The sequence below is a fragment of the Bombina bombina genome, chromosome 6 (assembly GCF_027579735.1).
Source record: "Bombina bombina isolate aBomBom1 chromosome 6, aBomBom1.pri, whole genome shotgun sequence".
Taxonomy (NCBI): Eukaryota; Metazoa; Chordata; class Amphibia; order Anura; family Bombinatoridae; genus Bombina; species Bombina bombina.
In genome coordinates, this window is record NC_069504.1 from 354,752,245 (window position 1) to 354,775,303 (window position 23,059).

Below are 23,059 nucleotides of genomic sequence, written 5' to 3' on the forward strand. Positions count from 1 at the left end.
GCATGCTCAGACAGTGGAATGGGGATTATACAGACTTGTCTCTGACGATCCAAGTAGATCAAAGGACCAGAGATTCACTCCGTTGGAGGCTGACCCTGGACAACCTGTCACAGGGAATGAGCTTCCGCAGACCAGAGTGGGTCATTGTCACGACCGACGCCAGTCTGGTGGGCTGGGACGCGGTCTGGGAACCCCTGAAAGCTCAGGGTCTATGGTCTCGGGAAGACTCTCTTCTCCCGATAAACATTCTGGAACTGAGAGCGATATTCAATGCTCTCAAGGCTTGGCCTCGACTAGCAAAGGCCAAATTCATAAGGTGTCAATCAGACAACATGACGACTGTTGCATATATCAACCATCAGGGGGGAACAAGGAGTTCCCTGGTGATGGAGGAGCATCCGGGGGAGTGGGAACTCCATCCGGAAATCTTTGCCCAAATAACTAAATTATGGGGCATTCCAGACATGGATCTGATGGCCTCTCGTCAGAACTTCAAGGTCCCTTGTTACGGGTCCAAATCCAGGGATCCCAAGGCGACTCTAGTGGATACAATAGTAGCACCTTGGATCTTCAACCTAGCTTATGTATTCCCACCGTTTCCTCTCATTCCCAGGCTGGTAGCCAGGATCAATCAGGAGAGGGCTTCGGTGATCTTGATAGTTCCTGCGTGGCCACGCAGGACTTGGTATGCAGACCTGGTGAATATGTCATCGGCTCCACCATGGAAGCTACCTTTGAGACAGGACCTTCTTGTTCAGGGTCCATTCGAACATCCGAATCTGGTTTCCCTCCAACTGACTGCTTGGAGATTGAACGCTTGATTCTATCAAAGCGTGGGTTTTCAGATTCTGTAATAGATACTCTTATTCAGGCTAGAAAGCCTGTAACTAGAAAAATTTACCATAAAATATGGAAAAAATATATCTGTTGGTGTGAATCTAAAGGATTCCCATGGAACAAGATAAAAATTCCTAAGATTCTTTCCTTTCTACAAGAAGGTTTGGAGAAAGGATTATCTGCAAGTTCTCTGAAGGGACAGATCTCTGCTTTATCTGTTTTACTTCACAAAAGGCTGGCAGCTGTGCCAGACGTTTAAGCGTTTGTTCAGGCTCTGGTTAGAATCAAGCCTGTTTACAGACCTTTGACTCCTCCCTGGAGTCTTAATCTAGTTCTTTCAGTTCTTCAAGGGGTTCTGTTTGAACCCTTACATTCCGTAGATATTAAGTTATTATTGTGGAAAGTTTTGTTTTTTGGTTGCAATTTCTTCTGCTAGAAGAGTTTCTGAGTTATCTGCTCTGCAGTGTTCTCCACCCTATCTGGTCCATGCAGATAAGGTGGTTTTGCGTACTGAGCCTGGTTTTCTTCCGAAGGTTGTTTCCAACAAAAATATTAACCAGGAGATAGTTGTACCTTCTTTGTGTCCGAATCCAGTTTCAGAGAAGGAACGTTTGTTACACAATTTGGACGTAGTCCGTGCTCTAAAATTCTATTTAGAGGTTTCTGAAGGTTTCAGACAAACATCTTCTTCGTTTGTTGTTTATTCTGGTAAAAGGAGAGGTAAAAAAGCAACTTCTACCTCTCTTTCCTTTTGGCTTAAAAGTATTATCAGATTGGCTTTTGAGACTGCCGGACGGCAGCCTCCTGAAAGTATCACAGCTCACTCCACTAGGGCTGTGGCTTCCACATGGGCCTTCAAGAACGAGGCTCCTGTTGACCAGATATGTAAGGCAGCGACTTGGTCTTCACTGCACTCTTTTGCCAAATTTTACAAATTTTATACTTTTGCTTCTTCGGAGGCTATTTTTGGGAGAAAGGTTATGCAAGCCGTGGTGCCTTCCGTTTAGGTGACCTGATTTGCTCCCTCCCTTCATCCGTGTCCTAAAGCTTTGGTATTGGTTCCCACAAGTAAGGATGACGCCGTGGACCGGACACACCTATGTTGGAGAAAACAGAATTTATGCTTACCTGATAAATTACTTTCTCCAACGGTGTGTCCGGTCCACGGCCCGCCCTGGTTTTTTAATCAGGTCTGATTAATTATTTTCTCTAACTACAGTCACCACGTTACCATATGGTTTCTCCTATATATATTTCCTCCTGTCCGTCGGTCGAATGACTGGGGTAGGCGGAGCCTGGGAGGGACTATATGGCCAGCTTTGCTGGGCTCTTTGCCATTTCCTGTTGGGGAGGAGAATATCCCACAAGTAAGGATGACGCCGTGGACCGGACACACCGTTGGAGAAAGTAATTTATCAGGTAAGCATAAATTCTGTTTTTGTCAGGCCTTCGTCAGGATCAGGCCTGTGTTCAAGCCAGTTACTTCTCCCTGGAGTCTTAATTTAGTTCTTAAGGTTCTTCAAGGGGCTCCGTTTGAGTCTATGCATTCCTTAGATATTAAGTTATCTTGGAAAGTTTTGTTTCTTGTTGCTATTTCATCTGCTCGTAGAGTGTCAGAGCTCTCGGCTTTACAGTATGAGTCTGCTTACCTTTTTTTTTTCATTCAGATAAGGTGGTTTTGCGTACTAAGTTAGGGTTCCTCCCTAAAGTAGTTTCAGACCGTAACATTAATTAGGAGATTGTTGTTCCTTCCTTGTGTCCTAATCCTTCTTCTCAAAAGGAACGGCTTTTGCACAACCTGGACGTGGTGCGTGCATTCAAATTCTATTTACAGGGGACTAAGGATTTTCTTCAGTCTTCTGCTCTGTTTGTAGTATTCTCTGGGAAACGTAAGGGTCAGAAAGCTACGGCTACTTCTCTTTCTTTGTGGCTGAAGAGTATCATTCGCTTTGCTTATGAAACTGCTGGACAGCAGCCTCCTGAGAAAGTTACGGCTCTTTCTACGAGGGCTGTTTCCTCTTCCTGGGCATTCAAAAATGAAGCTTCTGGGGAACAGATTTGCAAGGCTGCAACTTGGTCCTCTCTCCACACTTTTTCAAAATTCTATAAATTTGACACTTTTTCCTCGGCCGAGGCCGCTTTTTGGAGAAAGGTTCTTCAAGCAGTGGTGCCTTCCGTTTAGGTTGCCTGTCTTGTCCCTCCCTTATCATCTGTGTACTCTAGCTTGGGTATTGATTCCCAATAGTAATTAGATGATCCGTGGACTCGTGTCATTAGAGAGAGAACCAAAATTTATGCTTACCTGATACATTTTATTTATTTCTTGACACGATGAGTCCACGGTCCGCCCTGTTCTTTAGACAGGTTGTATATTATAAACTTCAGACACCTCTGCACCTTGTTGCTTCCTGTCTCTCCTTTGCTTCGGTCGAATGACTGGGATTGGAGGGAAGGGAGGTGATATTTAACAGCTTTGTTGTGGTGCTCTTTGCCACCTCCTGCTGGGCAGGAGTGATATTCCCAATAGTAATTAGATGATCCGTGGACTCATTGTGTCAAGAAATAAATACATTTATCAGGTAAGCATAAATTTTGTTTTTCTTTGTTCTCTTGGTATCTTTATTTGAAAAAGCAGCACCTGGGTAGCGCTCACTGATTGGTGTCTAAATGCAGCCACCAATCAGCAAGCACTATTCAGGGTTCTGAACCAAAAATGGGCCGGCTTTTAAACTTACATTCAAATAAAAATACCAATAGAACAAAGAAAAATTGTTAATAGGAGTAAATTAGAAAGTTGCTGAAAATCGTATGCTCTATCTGAATCATGAAAGAAAAATTTTGGGTTCAGTATCCCTTTAATATTTTTGTTAATGACTTGGAGCAAGGATTAAATAGCAACATCTCTATTTGTGCAGATGATTCAAAGTTGTGTAAGGTTGTTAGGTCAGGGCAGGACAAACTGGCTTTACAAGGGATATACAAAAATTAGAAGAATGGGCAGGTAAATGGAAAATGAGATTTAATACTGGAAAATGCAAGGTTCTACATTTTGGAAATAAAAAGCAGGTAATCTATTATTTAAATGGTACTATACTTAGCCAAACAGAGGAGGAAAGGGATTTGGGAGTAGTAATAGATAGTATGCAAAGATGGATGCACAATGCAAGGCTAATAACATACTAGCATGTATTAAGATGTATTGATGCAAGAGAATAAAGCATAATTCTGTCACTATATATAAAGACCTCACCTTGAGTATCGAGTGCAGTTCTGGGGACCAATCTCAAAAAAAGACATTGCAGACTTAGAAAAAGTTCAGAGAAGGGCCACAAAGCTAATAAGGGGAATGGAGAATTTAAGCTATGAGTAAAGGTTATCCATACTGGGTCTGTTTTCGCTAGAAAAGATGTGCTTGAGAGGTGACATGATTACTTTATATAAATATATTCAAGGCCCATATACATAGATGACAGAAGCTCTGTTTATTCCAAGAAAATTGTTTGTGACAAGAGGACACAATTTAAAGGGATACTAACCCCATTTTTTTTCTTTCATGATTCAGATAGAGCATGCAATTTTAAGCAACTTTCTCATTTACTCCTATTATCAATTTTTCTTCGGTCTCTTGCTATGTGGGTTGCGCTTAAGTGTAACTTCCCTTACCCATAACCCCCAGTCATTCTTTTTGCCCTTGTCAATGGAGGATGTGCAAAGTCGGTGTCTTTAGATATTTAATCCTTTAATGGGTACTTTTCCCTGCAAGCAAGGATTTGGGGCTATGCTGTGTCCCTGTCAATTTTTTTTTAGTAAGAGTAATGGTGGCTTTTAGTAGTTAGAAAGTGGCGAGGTTGTCTTTGCTTTATTTCTAACATTATTGCTACCCCTTTGATAGAAAGCCAGGGTTGGTTACTCTGCTCTTTCTCTGTCTACAGGTCCCTGTTGGCGGTCAAGTGAGGCTTTCGGCCCTGCAGCTGCTGTGCCTGCTCCACAGCAGAATTTTCCTGAGGGCAAGTCCTTTCATTTATGTTTCTTAAGAGGAGGAAGATTCAGTAACATAATAGGACCTGATAACTACTACCCTCAGAAGGTAATTCATTTTATTTATATATCCACTGTGGGATATTTGTGGCTGAGCAGCTGTGGCTTTATGACTGTAAGAAGGGAATTTGCTGCTTCCATTGCCGGGCAGATCTAGCTAAGCCCAGGCTTAATGGGTGTGAGATATGGCTTTTGTGGATAAGCTATTATTCCCCTTCTCTTTCCCCTTACGGTCCATTTTTCATGGATGTTTAATGTGTTCCCTCCTTTGTCTAAGGGGCACAATATGTACTGCCTGATTCCCTCCTTTGATTAGAGGCTTTGAGTATTGTTATGGCACAGTAAGTTAGCGCCTGTTTGCCGTATAGGCTATGGCCGTTGGTGCCTGTTACATGTCATCAGGCTGTTATGCCTGTCAGACTTTCTCCTCATTGTGACGGGTATTTTTTTCACATCCCGTTCCAGAGATGTCCGCCATTGCTGGCAGATGCTTCCCGCAGCTTTTGTGCTGTGGGATGCTTAGTAGCTTTTGACTAGTTTGAGTTTTGTATGTGTTATAACTTTTTTTTTTTTTTGCCCCTCTCAGGATCCACTGACGGCATATAGGATGCCATTTTTGATCTGATTGCAATGTGTAGTCTTTTTGCCTCATTTCAGCAGTCTTTAACAGTAATGGCGTCTCCCGCTGCTAGATGTTCTGCAGTTTACGCAGTATTTCCTAGGAGGTAATCTTTCCTTAGAAGTTTATGAAGGTCCCCTTGTAATTGTTACTCATTGGCTTGTTACAGTATGGGAGGGTTAATGTCCCTTCAACGGCGCTACTAACTTTATATTTTTAATTCTTAGCGCCTATGAATTGGCCCTAATGGGTTTCAGGGAGGTGGCAATTCGGCAGTGAATCTGTTAATTCACCATTTTGCCGGTCTCTTCTCTAAATAGAAGAATCCTCCCCCTTTTAGTGTTTTAAGAGTGCGTACTTATATTTTCCCTATTTCTATGTATGTTAGGAGAACAATGTGCTTTCAATGTATACATTGCCGGTAGTGACTTTATGTGAACAGGAATACTGTTATTTTATTATTATCGGTTATTTGTAGACCGCCAACAGATTCCGCAGCTATCCTATATTTCTATGTACAATTTTATGTCGCATTTTATTGGGGAGTATTCTCTCTGAACATTCCTACTGGCTGTATAGGCTGATCCTAATTTCATAAACAAATTAGGTCTTATGAAGCTTAGGTGAGCTCTGGTCATGTGGCGTTACTGCGGACTTCAGGGTCCTTTGTTTACTCCTAGTTTTGCTTAAAAATGTAAGCAAGAGAGTTAAAATTAAAATTTCTTCCTTTCAAGACATTTATTCCCCTGTTCTAAGAATATCCGTTTTACAATTATTCCTTGGTATTTGGCGCCATCTTGTGGTGCTTTGATGTTAATACATCTATGATTAATTTTCAACATCTGGGAGGAATTTGTTTGTCCATTTTTTTCCTTGTTTACTATGGAATATATAAAGGCGATACTTTCTAGATCTCTGCCCTCTAGTGGCTTAGTGGACAGTCTCTGGAATACAACATGAGAGACCAGAGTTTTAAGACCACATAGGAGCATGACAAATTCCTGGAGTTAAGACACATTATCTGAGTCTATTAGGGTTAAAAAGACCTTTTAAAATGCGTCTTTGATGGGCCCTTAAAGGGACACTAAACCCAAATTTTTTCTTTCATGATTCAGATAGAGCATGCAATTTTAAGCAACTTTCTAATTAACTCCTATTATGAATTTTTCTTTGTTCTCTTGCTGTCTTTATTTAAAAAGCAGGAATGTAAAGCTCAAGAGCTGGGTTATGCTTGCTTATTGGTTTGCTAAATGTATCTACGAATAAGCGTGCTATCCGTGGTGCTGAACCTGAAATGGGCCGGCTCCTAAGCTTTAAATTCTTGCTTTTTAGATAGAAATAGCAAGAGAACGATGAAAAATCAATAGTAGGAGTAAATTAGAAAGTTTCTTACAATTGCATGCTCTATCTGAATCATGAAAGAGAAAAATTGGGTTTAGTGTCCCTTTAATGAATTCGGGCAGACGTTCTTTGGAATATGTTGTATGCCACCTTGTGGTGTCTGTTTTCTGTACCTTTTTATTTTACTGCTTCTACATTGCAGTAAGTAGGTTGCTCTTACAAGGCCCTTCCGAGGGCTAGATGTGATTTCTGTATAATTTTTCTCTTCTACAGGGAAAAATTTCTAAAATTTGGGACATGTATCTCCAAATTATTTCATGTTTCTTGAACACATATATAATTTTTCCCTTCACGGGGAAGGAATTGTTAATATTTGTGACATGTATTGTTCATGTCCCATTCCAGATACTTTAGTGTTTTTTTTGAACACTAATATATTTTTTATTTTCTTAGGGAAAGAATCTCAGGATTTGTGACAGGTATTGTTCAGGTACAATTCTGAATCTTTAATGTGCTTTGAACACTAATATTTTTTTCCCGTCACAGGGAAGGAATTTTGAATATTGTGACATATTATTCATGTAACATATCAAATTCTTTAGTGTTCTTTGATCAATAATTTATTTTTTCCCTTATCAGGGAAGGAATTTCTTCTATTTATGACATGTGTTGTTCATGAACCATGTCAAATTCTTTCTTGGAACACTAATACTTTTTCCTTTCTCTGATTTGAAGGATATAAGATATAATTTTATATGTATGTCTGTGTGTGTGTGTGTGTATATGTGTACGAATGCTTTTAAACATTTCTGTGAATCTGCTGGCGAGTGCCAGGTTTTCTGTGTGTTGTGTTGATAATGTTTGTAATGCTTCCCTGCGGGCCTGTCACCTAGGCTGCTCTGGGGTTAACTGCCTGGGTTGCTGGGAACTTTGCAGCTGTCTGTCAGTGTTCAGGGCTGTTGAGTTTGCTGTGGCTTAAGATGTGTACCCAGTCCAGTCTGTGAGTGCGGTCCATTCCTGTGTTTTTTGTATGTGTGTGTATATACTGTGTGTGTGTGTGTGTGTATGTATATATACTGTGTGTGTATGTATGTGTGTGTGTATGTGTATATATATATATATATATATATATATATATATATATATATATATATATATCCCTCAGTGTACGCCGGGGTTAGGTTCCAGAAGGAATGGTTGTAAATCGAAACCGTTGTAAATTGGGGAGTTAGGTTCCAGGCCCCTCTAAAAATTGTCATAAGTAACACCTAATACATTATTTTTAAAGCTTTGAAATGAAGACTTTAAATGCTAAACAGCATTATAAACCTAATAAAATAATCACACAACACAGACTTCACTTGCATTTTTCTGCAAACAGTTTTTTCTATGCATTCCAATCTGGACTGATTTATAGACAGGAAGATCGTGTAGTTTTGAAATCTGCTCGATAGCTCAGGTCTGGTTAAACTTATTTATTTCAGCTTGCTTGGCTTTGCTGCAACACAAGCGGACAGCTCCACCTACTGGCTATTTTAATTAATGCACTGCTTCTCAATGCTTTTCAATAGCAGTCACATGACTGGAAAAAAAGGTTGTTATTCTGAAACGGTGCAAATTGAACCGTTGTAAACCGAGGGCCACCTGTATATATATAATTTGATAATAATAATAATTTAATCAAGCATGACGTTTCGGGGACACACTCCCCTTCCTCAGAGGAAGGGGAGTGTGTCCCCGAAACGTCATGCTTGATTAAATTATTATTTGATTAAAAGACCAGTGAGTGCCTTCCTTATCTCTTATACTTACCCGCTGGCACCCTTGCATGTATGGATTTTGAAATTATAATTTATTTTTTCCCTGGAACGTTCTTTGGGTTAGGCCATTCAGGCCAATGTGGCCTATTGGTTGCCTTTGTGGTTCTACAAGGTTGTTGGTTTGAACCAACTACCTACTCTGGTTATCCTGTTATCAAGGTTAGCCCTACCTTTTCGGTTCAGTCTCTGTACCCCGAATCTTTTGAAAGTTCTAGGGGCTCTTCTGGCAGTAACTGGATTTCAGGAATTTTCATTTAGCGGGATCCTTGCGGATCCATGTTCTTTCCTAGCTTCTTGGGTGGAAAGTGATTCAGGAATAGAGTTCTTTGGTGCCAGATAGCTTGATAATTTTTTCAGTTCTCTGGTTGTCCATTTGTGGGTCAGTATTGGTTTTATGAACAAAAAGTAGAAGGCTACCAAGCAACAGTTAACTGTTGCTTGGTAGCCTTCTATATTTTGTTCATTTGACTATGTGCGGTCGTCAACACCTCTGTTTGTTTGCTCCACACACCCCTGTACCTGGTCTGGTCTGGTCCGTTCATCTGCCACTCGCTCACTACATTCGGAAGTTCTCTGGTAGCAGCACTTCCCCTCTACAGTAATGGTTTAATGACTGCTTCCATGGACATTATTTTTTCTCGTCTACATCTGAGACATCTTTAATTTAGCTTTCTCAGACTATGGGACAGAGACCTCTCAGATCTCTCACAGAGGATAGATCTGGATCACCTAAAGGAGCCTCTCTCTTGTGATGGATTTTCAGGACCATCTGTCTCAGGGCACATGCTTCCTGAGACCTTTCTTGGTGATTAGACCACGGTCGCCAGCTGTCTAGACTGGGGAGCAGTTTGGGGCTCATTTAAAAGCTCAGGGTCTGTGGACTCGGTATAATCTTCTCTTCCAGATAATCATCTTAGAGTTGAGGACAATCTTCAATGTCTTGACTACTTGGCCTCAATTATCTTTCGTCCAGTTTCTTTTTTTATCGGTCATCATCACCTCAGTAGTTTTCATCATCCTCTAGGGAGGAACTCGAAGTTCCTTGGCTATGAAGGAAGTGACTTGCTTTCTGCGGTGGGCGGTAGCTCACTTTTGTCTCCTATCTGCTATCTACCTTCTAGGGGTGGACAACTGGGAGATGGAATTTTTGAGCAGACAGACCTTTCTTTCCATGGAGTGGGCTTTCCATCTGGAAGTGTTCTCAATGATAACCCTCAGGTGGGGGGTTTCGGACTTGAATCTGATGGTGTCTCGTCAAAACTCCAGGTTTTCAAGGTATAGTTCTAGATCAGGAGATCCTGAGGCCGCTCTGATAGATTGTCTATCGGTTCCTTGGACTTTCTGGCTTACCGGTTTTCTCAGTTTGCTCTCCTTCCACAAGTCATTGCTCGTATCTAGATAGAGAGAGCATTAGTAATTCTAATAGCTCCTGCATGGCTTCGCAGGATCTGGTAAGAATGTCATCTCTTCCTCCTTGGAGATTATCTCTGAGGAAGGACCTTCTAATTGGGGTCCTTTCCTCCATCCTAATCTGGATTCTCTGAAGCTGACTGCTTGGAGATTGAACGCCTAGTTCTGTCTGGGCATGGTTTTTCTGAAGCGGTCATTGATCTATGCTTCAGGCTCACAAGCCTGTTACTCGCAAGATTTTCCATAAGGTATGACGTAAATATCTTTATTGGTGCCAATCTAGGGTTTCTCCAGGAGCCGGGTGAGGATTACCAGTATTTTATCTTTTCTTCAGGATGGCCTGCAGAAAGGTTTGTCAGTCATTACTCTGAAGGGTCAGATTTATGCACTGTCTGTTCTTTCTCTTGTTAAGTGTATCCAGTCCACGGATCATCCATTACTTATGGAATATATTCTCCTTCCCAACAGGAAGCTGCAAGAGTCCACCCACAGCAAAGCTGCTATATAGCTCCTCCCCTAACTGCCATATTCAGTCATTCTCTTGCAAGCCTCAACATAGATAGGTCGTGAGAGTCTGTGGTGCTTTCTACTTAGTTTATTCTTCAATCAAAAGTTTCTTTTTAAATGGCACCGGAGTGTGCTGTTTATCTCAGGCAGTATTTGGAAGAAGAATCTGCCTGCGTTTTTCTATGATCTTAGCAGACGTAACTAAGATCCATTTGCTGTTCTCACACATTCTGAGGAGTGAGGTACTTCAGAGGGGGAATGGCGTGCAGGTTTTCCTGCAGATAAGGTATGTGCAGTAAAATATTTTTCTAGGAATGGAATTGACTAAGAAAATACTGCTGATACCGAAGTAATGTAAGTAAAGCCTTAAATGCAGCGATAGCGACTGGTATCAGGCTTATTAATAGAGATACATACTCTTGTAAAAATGTGTTTTAAAACGTTTGCTGGCATGTTTAATCGTTTTTTAACATATGTTTGGTGATAAAACTTATTGGGGCCTAAGTTTTTTCCACATGGCTGGCTTAAATTTTGCATAGAAACAGTTAACTGAAGCTTCCCACTGTTGGCTGTGGCAGTTTGTTGTGTCTGTTTTTAAAAACGTCTGTCATTTTTTTTATTTTTTTTTATCTGTTTTTTGCATTAAGGGGTTAATCATCCATTTGCAAGTGGGTGCAATGCTCTGTTACCTTATTACATGTACTGTCAAAATTTCGTTTGTTTTACTGCCTTTTTTTCACTGTTTTTCAAATTTTGACAAAATTTGTTTCTCTTAAAGGCACAGTAACGTTTTATATATTTGCTTGTTAACTTGATTTAAAGTGTTTTCCAAGCTTACTAGTCTCATTATTAGTCTGTTCTAACATGTCTGACATAGAGGAAGCTCTGTGTTCATTATGTTTTAAAGCCATGGTGGAACCCCATCTTAGAATGTGTACCAGATGTACTGATTTCATGTTAAACAATAAAGATCATTTTTTGTCTTTAAAAACATTATCACCAGAGGATTCTGTCGTGGGGGTAGTTATGCCGACTAACTCTCCCCACGTGTCAGACCTTTTGACTCCCGCTTTAGGGACTCACGCTCAAATGGCGCCAAGTACATCAAGGGCACCCATAGCGTTTCTTTTACCAGGGGATTCTGTCGAGGGGAAAGTTATGCCGACTAACTCTCCCCACGTGTCAGACCCTTCGACTCCCGCTTCAGGGACTCACGCTCAAATGGCGCCAAGTACATCAAGGGCGCCCATAGCGTTTATTTTACAAGACATGGCAAAGGTGGTGAATAATATTCTGGCAGCAGTATTAGTCAGACTACCTGAAATTAAAGGAAAGCAGTTAGCTCTGGGGGTAGATACAGAGCATACAGACGCTTTAAGAACCATGTATGATACTACCTCACAATATGCTTAGTCTGTGGGTGATTTTTTTTTTTGACTCAGGGAAGATGATTTAACCTGATTCTGATATTTCTACATTTAAAATTTATGCTTGAGAACCTCCACTTGTTGCTCAGGGAGGCTTTGGCTGCTCTGAATGAATGTGTACAATCGCAGGGCCAGAGAAATTGTGTAGACTGGATAAATAATATGCAGTGCCGGTGTGTACTGATGTTTTTCCTATACCTAAAGAGGTTTACTAAAAATTTTTTAATAAGGAATGGGATAGACCAGGTGTGCCGTTCTCTTCCCCTCCTATTTTTTAGAAGAATGTTTTCTAATAGTTACCACCACACAGGACTTCTGGCAGACAGTTCCTAAGGTGGAGAGAAGAGTTTCTACTCTAGCTAAGCGTACCACTACCTCTGACGAGGACAGTTGTGCTTTTTAGATCCAATGGATAAAAAATGTTTATTCAACAGGGTTTTATCCTGCAGCCCCTTGCATACATTGCTTCTGTCACTGCTGCTGCGGCGTTCTGGGTTGAGTCTCTTGATGAGGCTTTACAGTTAAGCGACTCCATTGGATGAATATATTTGACAAGCTTATGCTAGCCAATTCCTTTGTTTTCTGATGCCTTGTTCATTTGACTAGACTCACGGCTAAGAATTCTGTTTTTTACTATTCTGGCGCGCAGAGCGCTATGGCTTATATCATGGTCAGCTGTCGTGACTTTAATAAATAAGCTACTTAACTTCCCTTCAAGGGGCAGACCCTATTCGGGCCTGGTTTGAAGGAGATTATTGCTTATATCACTGGAGGAAAAGGTCATGCCCTTCCTCAGGATAGGTCTAAATCAAGGGCAAAAAAAAAAAAAAAAGTCTAATTTTCGTACCTTTTAAAAACTTCAGGGCAGGTGTGGCATCCTCTTCCTCTAAGGCAAAACAAGAGGGAATTTTTGCTCAGTCCAAGGCGGTCTGGAGACAATCGGACCTGGAACAAAGATAAGCAGGCCAAGGAGCCTGCTGCTGCCTCTAAGGCAGCATGAAGGAACGGACCCCTATCCGGTAACGGATCCTATAGGGGGCAGACTTTCATTCTTTGCCCAGGCGTGGGCAAGAGATGCCCAGGATCCCTAGGCATTGGAATTTATATCCCAGAGATATCTTCTTGATTTCAAAGATTCCCCCCCCAAAAAAGGGGAGATTTCGCCTTTCACAATTATCTGCAAACCAGATAAAGAAGGAGGCATTCTTACATTGTGTACGAGATCTATCCAGTTCCAAGAGAGGAACAGGGACAGAGTTTTTACTCAAATCTGTTTGTGGTTCCCAAGGAGAGGGAACCTTCAGACCTATTTTGGATCTAAAGATCTTAAACAAATTCCTCAGAATTCCGTCATTTAAGATGGAAACTATTCGTACCATCTTAACTATGATCCAGGAGAGTCAATAGAGGACTACAATGGATTTGAAGGATGCTTATCCTCACATTGTGATGCATAAAGATCACCATCGTTTTTCAGGTTTGCCTTTCTAGATAGGCATTACCAGTTTGTAGCTCTTTCCTTTGGGATATCTACAGCCCCAAGAATCTTTATGGAGGTTCTGGGGTCGCTTTGGCGGTCCTTAGACCGCGGGGCATAGAAGTGGCCCCTTATTTAGACGACATCCTGATACAGGCGTCAAACATCCAAATTGCCCAGTCTCATACGGACGTAGTACTGGCATTTCTGAGATCACATGGGTGGAAAGTGAACAAGGAAAGAGTTCTCTATCCCCAATCTCAAGGGTTTCCCTCCTAGGGACTCTGATAGATTCTGTAGAAATGAAAATTTACCTGACGGAGTCCAGGTTGTCAAAGTTTCTAAATTTCTGCCGTGTTTTTTTCATCCCATCCGCGCCCTTCGGTGGCTCAGTACATGAATGAAATCGGCTTAATGGTAGCGGCAAGGGACATAGTACCGTTTGCACGTCTACATTTCAGACCGCTGCAACTATGCATGCTCAGTCAGAGGAACGGGGATTACACAGATTTGTCCCCCTGTTAAACCTGGACCAAGAGACCAGAGATTCTCTTCTCTGGTGACTATGTCGGGTCCATCTGTCCAAGGGTATGACCTTCCGCAGGTCAGATGGGACAATTGTTACAATAGATGCCAGCCTTTTAGGTTGGGATGCAGTCTGGAACTCCCTGAAGGCTCAGGGATAGTGGACTTAGGAGGAGACCCTCCTTCTAATAAATATTCTGGAACTGGGAGTGATATTCCATGCTCTTCAGACTTGGCCTCAGTTAGCAACTCTGAGGTACATCATACTCAGTCGGACAATATACACGACTGTGGCTTACATCAGCCATCAAGGGGGAACAGAAGTTCCCTAGCGATGTTAGAAGTCTTACAATAATTCACTGGACAGAGACTCACTCTTGTCTATCAGCTATCCATATCCCAGGTGTTGAGAACTGGGAGGTGGATTTTCTAAGTCGTCAGACTTTTCTTCCGGGGGAGTGGGATTTCCTCCGGAGGTCAAGACCAAGCAGGAGAGGGCTTTGGTGTTTTTGACAGCGCCTGCGTAGCCACGCAGGACCTGGTATGCAGATCTGGTGGACATGTCATCCTTTCCATCACGGTCTCTGCTTCTGAGACAGGTCCCTCTACCTCAGGGTCCTTTCAACCATCTAAATAGAATCAATCTGAGATGGACTGCCTGGAGACTGAACGCTTGATGTTATCAAAGCATGGCTTCTCCGAGTCAGTCATTGATACCTTAATACAGACATGAAAGCCTGTCTCTAGGAAAATTGAACATAGATATGGTGTAAATATCTGATTGTTATGAATCCAAGGGTTACTCATGGAGTAAAGTCTGGATTCCCAGGATATTATCTTTTCTCCAAGATGTTTTTGAGAAAAGGGTTGTCAGCTAATTCCTTAAAAGGGGACAGATTTTTACTCTGTCTATTTTTTTGCACAAGCGTCTGGCAGGTATTCTAGACGTTCAGGCATTTGGTCAGGCTTTGGTTAGATCCAAGCCTGTGTTTAAAACTGTTGCTCCGCCATGGAGCTTAAACCTGATTCTTAAGGTTCTTCAAGAAGTTAACGTTTGAACCTTTTTTGTTCCATAGATATCAATCTTTATCTTGGAAAGTTCGTTTTGGGTAGCTAATTCCTCGACTCGTAGAGTCTCCAAGTTATCTGTGTTACAATGTGATTCTCCTTATCTGGTCCTTCGTACGGATAAGGTAGTCCTGCGTACCAACCTGGGTTTTTTCCTAAGGTGGTATCTAACAAGTACATCACTCAAGAGATAGTTGTTCCATGCTTGTATCCTAATCCTTCCTCAAAGAAGGAACGTCTATTACACAATATTGGACGTGGTTTGTGCTTTAAAGTTTTACTTACAAGCTACTACAGTTTTCATCAAACGTTCACCTTGTTTGTTGTCTATTCTGGACAGAGGAGAGGTCAAAAGTCTTCAGCAGCCTCTCTGTCTTTTTGGTTAAAAAGCATAATTCATTTAGCTTATGAGACTGCTGGACAGCAGCCTCCTGAAGGGATTACAGCTCATTCTACTAGAGCTGTGGTTTTCACTTGGGCCTTTTTTAAATGTGGCTTCTGTTGAACAGATTTACAAGACGGAGTCTTGGTCTGCGCTTCATACTTTTCATATTTAACAAATTTGATACCTTGCTTCTTCGGAGGCTATTTTTGGGAGAAAGGGTTTTTTACAGGCAGTGGTAACTTCCGTTTAAGTACCTGCCTTGTCCCTCCCATCATCCGTGTACTTTAGCTTTGGTATTGGTATTCCATAAGTAATGGATGATCCGTGGACTGGATACACTTAACAAGAGAAAACATAATTTATGCTTACCTGATAAATTTATTTCTCTTGTAGTGTATCCAGTCCACGGCCCGCCCTGTCACTTTAAGGCAGGTAATTTTTTCATTTGAACTACAGTCACCACTGCACCCTATGGTTTTTCCTTTCTCTGCATGTTTTCGGTCGAATGACTGAATATGGCAGTTAGGGGAGGAGCTATATAGCAGCTTTGCTGTGGGTGGACTCTTGCAGCTTCCTGTTGGGAAGGAGAATATATTCCATAAGTAATGGATGATCCGTGGACTGGATACACTACAAGAGAAATAAATTTATCAGGTAAGCATAAATTATGTTTTTGCTCAGACGTCTGACAGATTTATCAGATGTTTAAGCTCTGGTTCAGGCCATTGTTTAGAATCAGACCTGTGTTTAAACCTGTTACTCCTCCTTGGAGTCTTAACTTAGTTCTTTAAGTTTTTCAACAGGCTCTGTTTGAGCCGATGCATGTTGTTGCTATAACTTGTTATCTTAGAAAGTTTTGTTTCTCCTTTCTATTTCTTCTGCTTGCAGAGTTTCTGTGATTTCGGCTCTGCAGTGTGATTCCCCGTTTCTTTTCTTTCACACAGAAGATGGTGTTGGATCGAAACATTAATCAGGAAATTGTTGTTCCTTCTTTTTGGCCTAATCCTTCTTCTCATAAGGAATGTCTTTTGTATACCTTGGATGTTGTCCGTGCTCTAAATTTTTACCTGCAGGCTACTAAAGATTTTTGGCTCTCTTCTGCCCTGTTTGTTGTTTTCTCTGGAGTGTAAGGGTCAGAAGGCCACTTCTACAACTCTTTCCCTCTGGTTAAGAAGTATGATTTGTTTTGCTTTTGAGACTGCTGGACAGCCGCCTCCTGAGAGAATTACGGATCATTCCACTAGGGCTGTCTCCTCTTCTTGGGCTTTCAAAGATGAAGCTTCTGTGGAATAGATTTGCAAGGCGGCCACATGGTCCTCTTTGCATACTCTTTCCAAATTCTACAAATTTGATATTTATTTTTTTTTCTTCGGCTGAGGCCTCTTTTGGGAGAAAGGTTCTTCAAGCGGTGGTGCCTGCTGTTTAGGTCCTCCTGCCTTGTTCTCCCTGTTCATTCAGTGTCCTCTAGCTTGGGTATTGGTTCTCACTAGTAATTGGAATGACGTTGTGGACTCTCCATGTCATAGAAAAGAAAACAAAATTTATGCTTACCTGATAAATTTCTTTCTTTGTGGACATGGAGAGTCCACGACCCCACCCTCTTTTTAATTATAATTCAGCATGTTTTTTTTGAGTAAACCTCAGGCACCTTTTTCACCCTTGTGTTTCTTCTTTTCCATTTTCTTCGGCTGAATGACTGGGGGTTATGGCCGGGTAAGGTAAGTTACACTTAACAGTTTTGCTGGGGTGCTCTTTGCCTCCTGCTGGCCAGGAGTTGAATATCCCACTAGTAATTGGAATGACGTTGTGTACTCTCCATGTCCGGAAAGAGAGAAATTTATCAGGTAAGCATAAATTTTGTTTTTAAATCTTCATTTTCTGCATGCTATTACTTGAGGTGAGGGTTTGGGCTAAAAGTGATAGTAAATCCAAGCGTTAAAAGGGACAGTCTAGTCCAAAATAAAGTTTCATGATTCAGATAGGGCATGTAATTTTAAACAATTTTCCAATTTACTTTTATCGCCAATTTTGCTTTGTTCTCTTGGTATTCTTAGTTGAAAGGGAAACCTAGGAGGTTCATATGCTAATTTTTAAGCCCTTGAAGGCCGCCTCTTCTCTCAGGGCATTTTGACAGTTTTTTACCACTAGAGGGTGTTAGTTCATGTGTGTCATATAGATAACACTGTGCACATACACGTGGAGTTCATATGAGCCAGCACTGATTGGCTAGACTGCAAGTCTGTCAAAAGAACTGTAATAAGTGGGCAGTTTGCAGAGGCTTAGATACAAGATAGTCACAGAGGTAAAAAGTGTATTTATATAACTGTGTTGGTTATGTAAAATTAGGGAATGGGTAATAAAGGGATTATCTATCTTTTAACTCAGCTGGTTTATTCGCCCACAGCACATCAATCTCCTTCAATGCACCTCTGAACTAATAGCCATGCGTGTCAACTGATAGTGACTGTTAAAGAGATACCTAGGTAGGCATCTGGAGCACTACATGGCAGGAAATAGTGCTGCTATCTAGTGCCCTTGCAAATAGATAACTCTTCCAAAACTGCTGCTATGTAGTGCTCCAGAAATGGCCCGGATCCTAAGCATATGTCCCTGCTTTTCTACAAAAGATGCAAAAAGTACAAAGAAAACTTGATAATAGAAGTAAATAAGAAAGTTGGTTAACATCACATGCTCTCTTGAATAATTAAAGAAAAATGTTGGGTTTCATATCCCTTTAAAGAGATGTACAGGTATTAGGGAGTCATTAGACTCCATGTCTTAGTTTAAATGTATGTATTTATGTTGTATACGTTTTTTTAAATTGATGTCTAATAAAGTGTTTTTATTTGTTTGTTTTTTTAACCCATGCAGACTTCATGAACAATTAAATGAGTCAGAACAAGCTGCACAATGCTATATCAAATATATACAGGATATTTACTCCTGTGGGGTAAGGCTTTTCTTGTTCTATGAACCACCCATATGTCTCAGCCTATGGATTTCCCTAAGTTTCTTCTTTTATTTTTCAGGAGATAGTGGAGCACCAGGAAGTGAGCACAGCCTTTCGCTATCTAGCTCAGTATTACTTCAAGTGTAAATTATGGGATCAGGCTTCCGCATGTGCCCAAAAATGCTTTAATTTTAATGATGTAAGTGCTAAGATTTAGCAGGTTTTTTTATATGTACTGTTTCCTTAAATGGAATAGTATTGTTAACATGTATTGACTGAAAGTTACTTTGATGCAATGCTTTTCAACTACTTTTGCTTTAATTTGAAGATGACGTGGTTTAAGGCTCAAATTAGGTCAATCATTCTACAAGTGTAACTGTGTGCAATTAGGCAAACTTTTATACTGCCTTCATTTTGAATGATGGGAGGGAGAAAATGTACTGCTAAAGGCAGCTTTTGTCTATAAGATGCCCAAAGCAATGGACTGTGACAGTAAAGTCAAAATTAAATTTGCCTGCTCTATCTGAATCATGAAATTTTTTAAACTACTTTCCAATTTATTTCCATTATCTAATTTGCTTTGTTTTGTTGAAAAGTATACCTAGGTGCAGCAGTGCATTATTGGAGCTAGCTGCTGATTGGTAGCTTGCACATATGTCTCTTGTGATAGTCTCACCCAATTTGTTCAACTGGGTCCCAGTAGTGCATTACTGCTCCTTCAACAAAGGATACCAAGAGAATGAAGCTGATTGAAAATAGAAGCAGATAGGAAAGTTGTTTAAAATTGTGAGCTGTATCTAAATCATAAAAAATTGTTGTTTTTGGGAGGTTTCATATCCCTTTAACTATAAACACATACATTATGCTTTATATATAGATTACTGGGCAAAGAAAAACATGAAACTGTATAATGTATGTATTACTCGGGTAGTTTTCTCCTTGCCTACAATTTGAGGAGCAGTCTCTCATTCTAGCATTGTGACTTGTGATTCTCCTGTTTTGCTTTCCTCTGACCAGATTCTACCTCTTTTCAGGAGACCGATTTCAGACAAAACAACTTAAAGCATGATTTTTATCATTCTTTTCTCCATGCTTAATTCACAAGCCATTGGCACTGATTTTTTTTTAGCCTCAGACTTATTGAGGGTAGGACCCCACCTAAAAAATACAATAAGTTCATTCACAAACATCATTAATATCAGTTACTAATGTATGGAATCCTCTCTTTGCTTTGAAAGCAGAGCTCCTGGACCATCTCTGCAGTTAAAGGGCCACTAAACCCAAAATCTTTCTTTCATGATTCAGATAGAACATGCAAATTTAAACAACATTACAATTTACTTCTATTATTTATTTTGCTTCATTTTTTAGATATCCTTATTTGAAGAAAAAGCAATGCACATGGGTGAGCCAATCACATGAGGCTTCTATGTGCAGCAACCAATCAGCAGCTACTGAGCATATCTAGATATGCTTTTCAGCAATGAATATCAAGAGAATAAAACAAATTAGATAATAGAAGTAAATTAGAAAGATGTTTAAAAATGCATTCTCTTTCTAAATCATGAAAGAAAAAATTTGGGTATCATGGCCCTTTAAGCAAATTCTGGTTCTTGGCCTCCCAGGAGGATGAGTCAGTGGCTTAGTCTGTCCTTTAAATTACACTTCTGCCTGTTTTGTCTTGTTTTAGTCTCTCTCGCACTGATTATTCCTGTAAGCTCCTGAAGTACATTCTGCACACATCGGAAGTCAACAAGTACATCCAAGCATTAAATACAATGCCCAGATCAAAGTTTGGAATTTTTCAATACACAATGTTATTGAAGACTTTATTAAAGAGAGGTTGTTGAAACCTTAATGCAATTCCAAATGAGGTGAACGAGTGCTTGGTAGAGCAATTGTAAACACTTCCTTCTGTGAATGCTTCCTTTTCACTTCTAGCATAGATAGTGACCATATCTCGGGATGAAGGTACCTTATTCAGTAAATCTATAATGAGAAAGCTGAAGTCAGCTGTGCTCTGATTTTCTTATAGTGCCCTTAATTATATTTGTCAAAGCAATTGCAGTTACCGTTTTCAATTTACTCTCACATGAGGCAAAGAGCATGTATGGAGCTGTCACAAAGGAAGCATATGTATCCTCCATTCAGGTCAGGAAAGCACAGTGTTTAAAACATTAGCAGATATTCGCTCTAATTATAAGCTTGATTACCCTATAAAACCAAACTCTACTTTGGCTACAATTTTAGAATCAATTATCAAAAAAAGATGATAAAAGGGAGGAAAATGTCTACACCAGGAGAGAAAGGATTATGAATATTCACATCAAAGGTATGGCCCGAAGTGTTAGCCGTGATTTAAGTTGAAACGCTTGTGTTTCTTTCAAGTGATTTGGTTGCACCCTCTCCCCACCTTGTAGATATATTCTTTATCCAGAAATGTATACAGGTACTGTTTACAAACAAAACTTTCTAAGCATGCTTCTGATTCTTTACAGGGGTCATTTAGCCTTCTTCACTTTTAGAATAGTAGCGGCTTTTATACCAAACCTAACCTTTACAAAAAGGGAAAGATCCTAAAATGCTTTGCACAAAATACTTCAAGATGTAGTTCGTGAAATTAGTTATTCAAGAGGAGAAGCATGGTCTTTACATGGACTATAGGTTTGATTGGTGTATATTTTCAAGTTTTAATCATCTTTTTCTCCAACATAGGTGTGTCCGGTCCACGGCGTCATCCTTACTTGTAGGATATTCTCTTCCCCAACAGGAAATGGCAAAGAGCCCAGCAAAGCTGGTCACATGATCCCTCCTAGGCTCCGCCTACCCCAGTCATTCTCTTTGCCGTTGTACAGGCAACATCTCCACGGAGATGGCTTAGAGTTTTTTAGTGTTTAACTGTAGTTTTTCATTATTCAATCAAGAGTTTGTTATTTTCAAATAGTGCTGGTACGTACTATTTACTCAGAAACAGAAAAGAGATGAAGAATTCTGTTTGTATGAGGAAAATGATTTTAGCAACCGTAACTAAAATCCATGGCTGTTCCACACAGGACTGTTGAGAGCAATTAACTTCAGTTGGGGGAACAGTTTGCAGTCTCTTGCTGCTTGAGGTATGACACATTCTAACAAGACGATGTAATGCTGGAAGCTGTCATTTTCCCTATGGGATCCGGTAAGCCATGTTTATTACGATTGTAAATAAGGGCTTCACAAGGGCTTATTTAAACTGTAGACTTTTTTTGGGCTAAATCGATTGATATTAACACTTATTTAGCCTTGAGGAATCATTTATTCTGGGTATTTTGATTTAATAATATCGGCAGGCACTGTTTTAGACACCTTATTCTTTAGGGGCTTTCCCAAAGCATAGGCAGAGTCTCATTTTCGCGCCGGTGTTGCGCACTTGTTTTTGAGAGGCATGGCATGCAGTCGCATGTGAGAGGAGCTCTGATACTTATAAAAGACTTCTGAAGGCGTCATTTGGTATCGTATTCCCCTTTGGGTTTGGTTGGGTCTCAGCAAAGCAGATACCAGGGACTGTAAAGGGGTTTAAAGCTTAAAACGGCTCCGGTTCCGTTATTTTAAGGGTTAAAGCTTCCAAAATTGGTGTGCAATATTTTCAAGGCTTTAAGACGCTGTGGTGAAAATTTGGTGAATTTTGAACAATTCCTTCATGTTTTTTCGCAATTGCAGTAATAAAGTGTGTTCAGTTTAAAATTTAAAGTGACAGTAACGGTTTTATTTTAAAACGTTTTTTGTACTTTCTGATCAAGTTTATGCCTGTTTAACATGTCTGAACTACCAGATAGACTGTGTTCTGAATGTGGGGAAGCCAGAATTCCTATTCATTTAAATAAATGTGATTTATGTGATAATGACAATGATGCCCAAGATGATTCCTCAAGTGAGGGGAGTAAGCATGGTACTGCATCATTCCCTCCTTCGTCTACACGAGTCTTGCCCACTCAGGAGGCCCCTAGTACATCTAGCGCGCCAATACTCCTTACTATGCAACAATTAACGGCTGTAATGGATAATTCTGTCAAAAACATTTTAGCCAAAATGAACCCTTGTCAGCGTAAGCGTGGCTGCTCTGTTTTAGTTACTGAAGAGCATGACGACGCTGATATTAATATCTCTGAAGGGCCCCTAACCCAATCTGAGGGGGCCAGGGAGGTTTTGTCTGAGGGAGAAATTACTGATTTAGGGAACATTTCTCAGCAGGCTGAATCTGATGTGATTACATTTAAATTTAAATTGGAACATCTCCGCATTTTGCTTAAGGAGGTATTATCCACTCTGGATGATTGTGAAAATTTAGTCATCCCAGAGAAACTATGTAAAATGGACAAGTTCCTAGAGGTGCCGGGGCTCCCAGAAGCTTTTCCTATACCCAAGCGGGTGGCGGACATTGTTAATAAAGAATGGGAAAGGCCCGGTATTCCTTTCGTCCCTCCCCCCATATTTAAAAAATTGTTTCCTATGGTCGACCCCAGAAAGGACTTATGGCAGTCAGTCCCCAAGGTCGAGGGAGCGGTTTCTACTTTAAACAAACGCACCACTATTCCCATAGAGGATAGTTGTGCTTTCAAAGATCCTATGGATAAAAAATTAGAAGGTTTGCTTAAAAAGATGTTTGTTCAGCAGGGTTA

General features: G+C 40.5%; 1 protein-coding gene across 1 annotated transcript in view; it reads left to right on the forward strand.

Annotated features, from left to right (window-relative positions):
- The window catches only part of CDC23 (cell division cycle 23), a 109,866-nt gene that overhangs the window by 62,849 nt on the left and 23,958 nt on the right, over positions 1–23,059 (forward strand). The window contains exons 14-15 of the mRNA XM_053717023.1: positions 18,326–18,404; positions 18,484–18,603. Coding sequence (XP_053572998.1) covers positions 18,326–18,404; positions 18,484–18,603 — 199 coding nt within the window. The remainder of the gene's footprint in view (positions 1–18,325; positions 18,405–18,483; positions 18,604–23,059) is intronic.